This window comes from Capsicum annuum, unplaced genomic scaffold, assembly GCF_002878395.1.
Source record: "Capsicum annuum cultivar UCD-10X-F1 unplaced genomic scaffold, UCD10Xv1.1 ctg76850, whole genome shotgun sequence".
NCBI classification, from domain to species: domain Eukaryota; kingdom Viridiplantae; phylum Streptophyta; class Magnoliopsida; order Solanales; family Solanaceae; genus Capsicum; species Capsicum annuum.
In genome coordinates, this window is record NW_025887190.1 from 1738 (window position 1) to 3180 (window position 1443).

The following is a 1443-nucleotide window of genomic DNA, read 5'->3' on the forward strand; positions in this document are numbered from 1 at the left end:
CACCACACATCACATATTAAAAATAATTTGCATTCTTCATTTCCAGAGCTTAATTCTGAGATTCTTTTGGTGTATTATACTCTTTTCTTAAACACTAGGTGGAGTGCTTACACACTTTTCTTAAATCTACAAACACTGTTTGTAGTTTGTAATAAATTATTACGTTTTATAAATAATGTTTGTAAAACATAATAAATTATTATAAACTACATGATTTAACATAAAATTAGTGTGATAAGACACTGTTTTTTTATTTTTTATTTTTTTTAAAAACGTAATAAATTATTACGTTTTATAAATACTATTTGTAAAACGTAATAATTTATTATGTTTTACAAACCGTATTTACTATTCATTTTCGTCAGTTGATCATTAAGAAAAAAGTAAAAAACGTAATAATTTATTACGTTTAGCCTATTTTGATAACTTATTAAATAGGTAGCCTATTTTAATCATTTTTTTATTTCGTGGCTTATTTTGGTTTCGAGTTCTCCTCGAGCAATTAGTACAATACTCATTTTTATTTTATTTTTCGTCAAGCCGGAGAAATAAAGAGCTAAATCTCAATTTATGGCGACAACAACAATAAACCAGTCTACCACTTACAATACTCCTCTTAGTGTTACCCGCTATACAGAAAATTCTTCTTCAATTGACATATCACCCGGGCAATACCAATGAAGCGTAGGCGCTTGCTCATCCGTGAACAAAGTACTACAAGATTCTTCAACACTGAAAAAATTGTACTCCTCCAATTTTACCAACTTCATGGGAACATCGACATCATGTTCGAGATTTGAGTCCAAGAATTGGAAGCAATTCAACGACGAATTATTAGAATTCGGGGATGATGACCCTGATCCTACATTGGAAGTAATAACAAAAGCTCCGGATGATGAAATGATGGTTGTGTTTGGGCTGTTTTCGTCATTCAAGATTGCACTCGAGTCACTATCAGACAGTGACTCGAGTGCAATTCCATTCCCATCATTAAAGAAGCAGTTCTCAAAGTTGAGCTCTGGATTAGAATTGTTGTTGTTTGGGTTGTTGCTCTGTTCAAGTTCTTTGTCATCAATTTCGAATTCGAAAGCCTCTTCTTTCACAGCAAGTTTGGTTTCAATGTTTCCTCCATGCAGCTTTGATTTTAGCTCGCTAATCTACAATGTCGAAACAGAAAAAGTAAAAACAACTAGTACAATGTGACAATTCTAGCTAACGAATTAAGATTGGAGCTAGGGGCGCAAGGTGTTTATCTGAATCCCTTTTGCTCGAAATTATATTGTATGTATGTATATACATATATAAATAAATGTACGATCACTTTACCTTCTTCGAGTGTTTACGTTTTTATATTTTGAATCTCTTACTGAAAGTTCTAGTTCTGCTACTTACTAGAACTAATATCCCATGGAATTTCATCTTTACTTGCCCCAATTTGACATC

General features: G+C 32.2%; 1 protein-coding gene across 1 annotated transcript; it reads right to left on the reverse strand.

The window, feature by feature from the left end:
• Window positions 1–502: 502 nt before the first annotated feature.
• On the reverse strand, window positions 503–1159 carry LOC124894682 (homeobox-leucine zipper protein ATHB-6-like; the record flags this gene model as incomplete). Its single annotated transcript, XM_047405268.1, is given in 1 exon segment — window positions 503–1159. A coding segment is annotated over 1 exon segment (530 nt), but the record flags the coding sequence as incomplete, so codon positions are not given.
• Window positions 1160–1443: the final 284 nt, after the last annotated feature.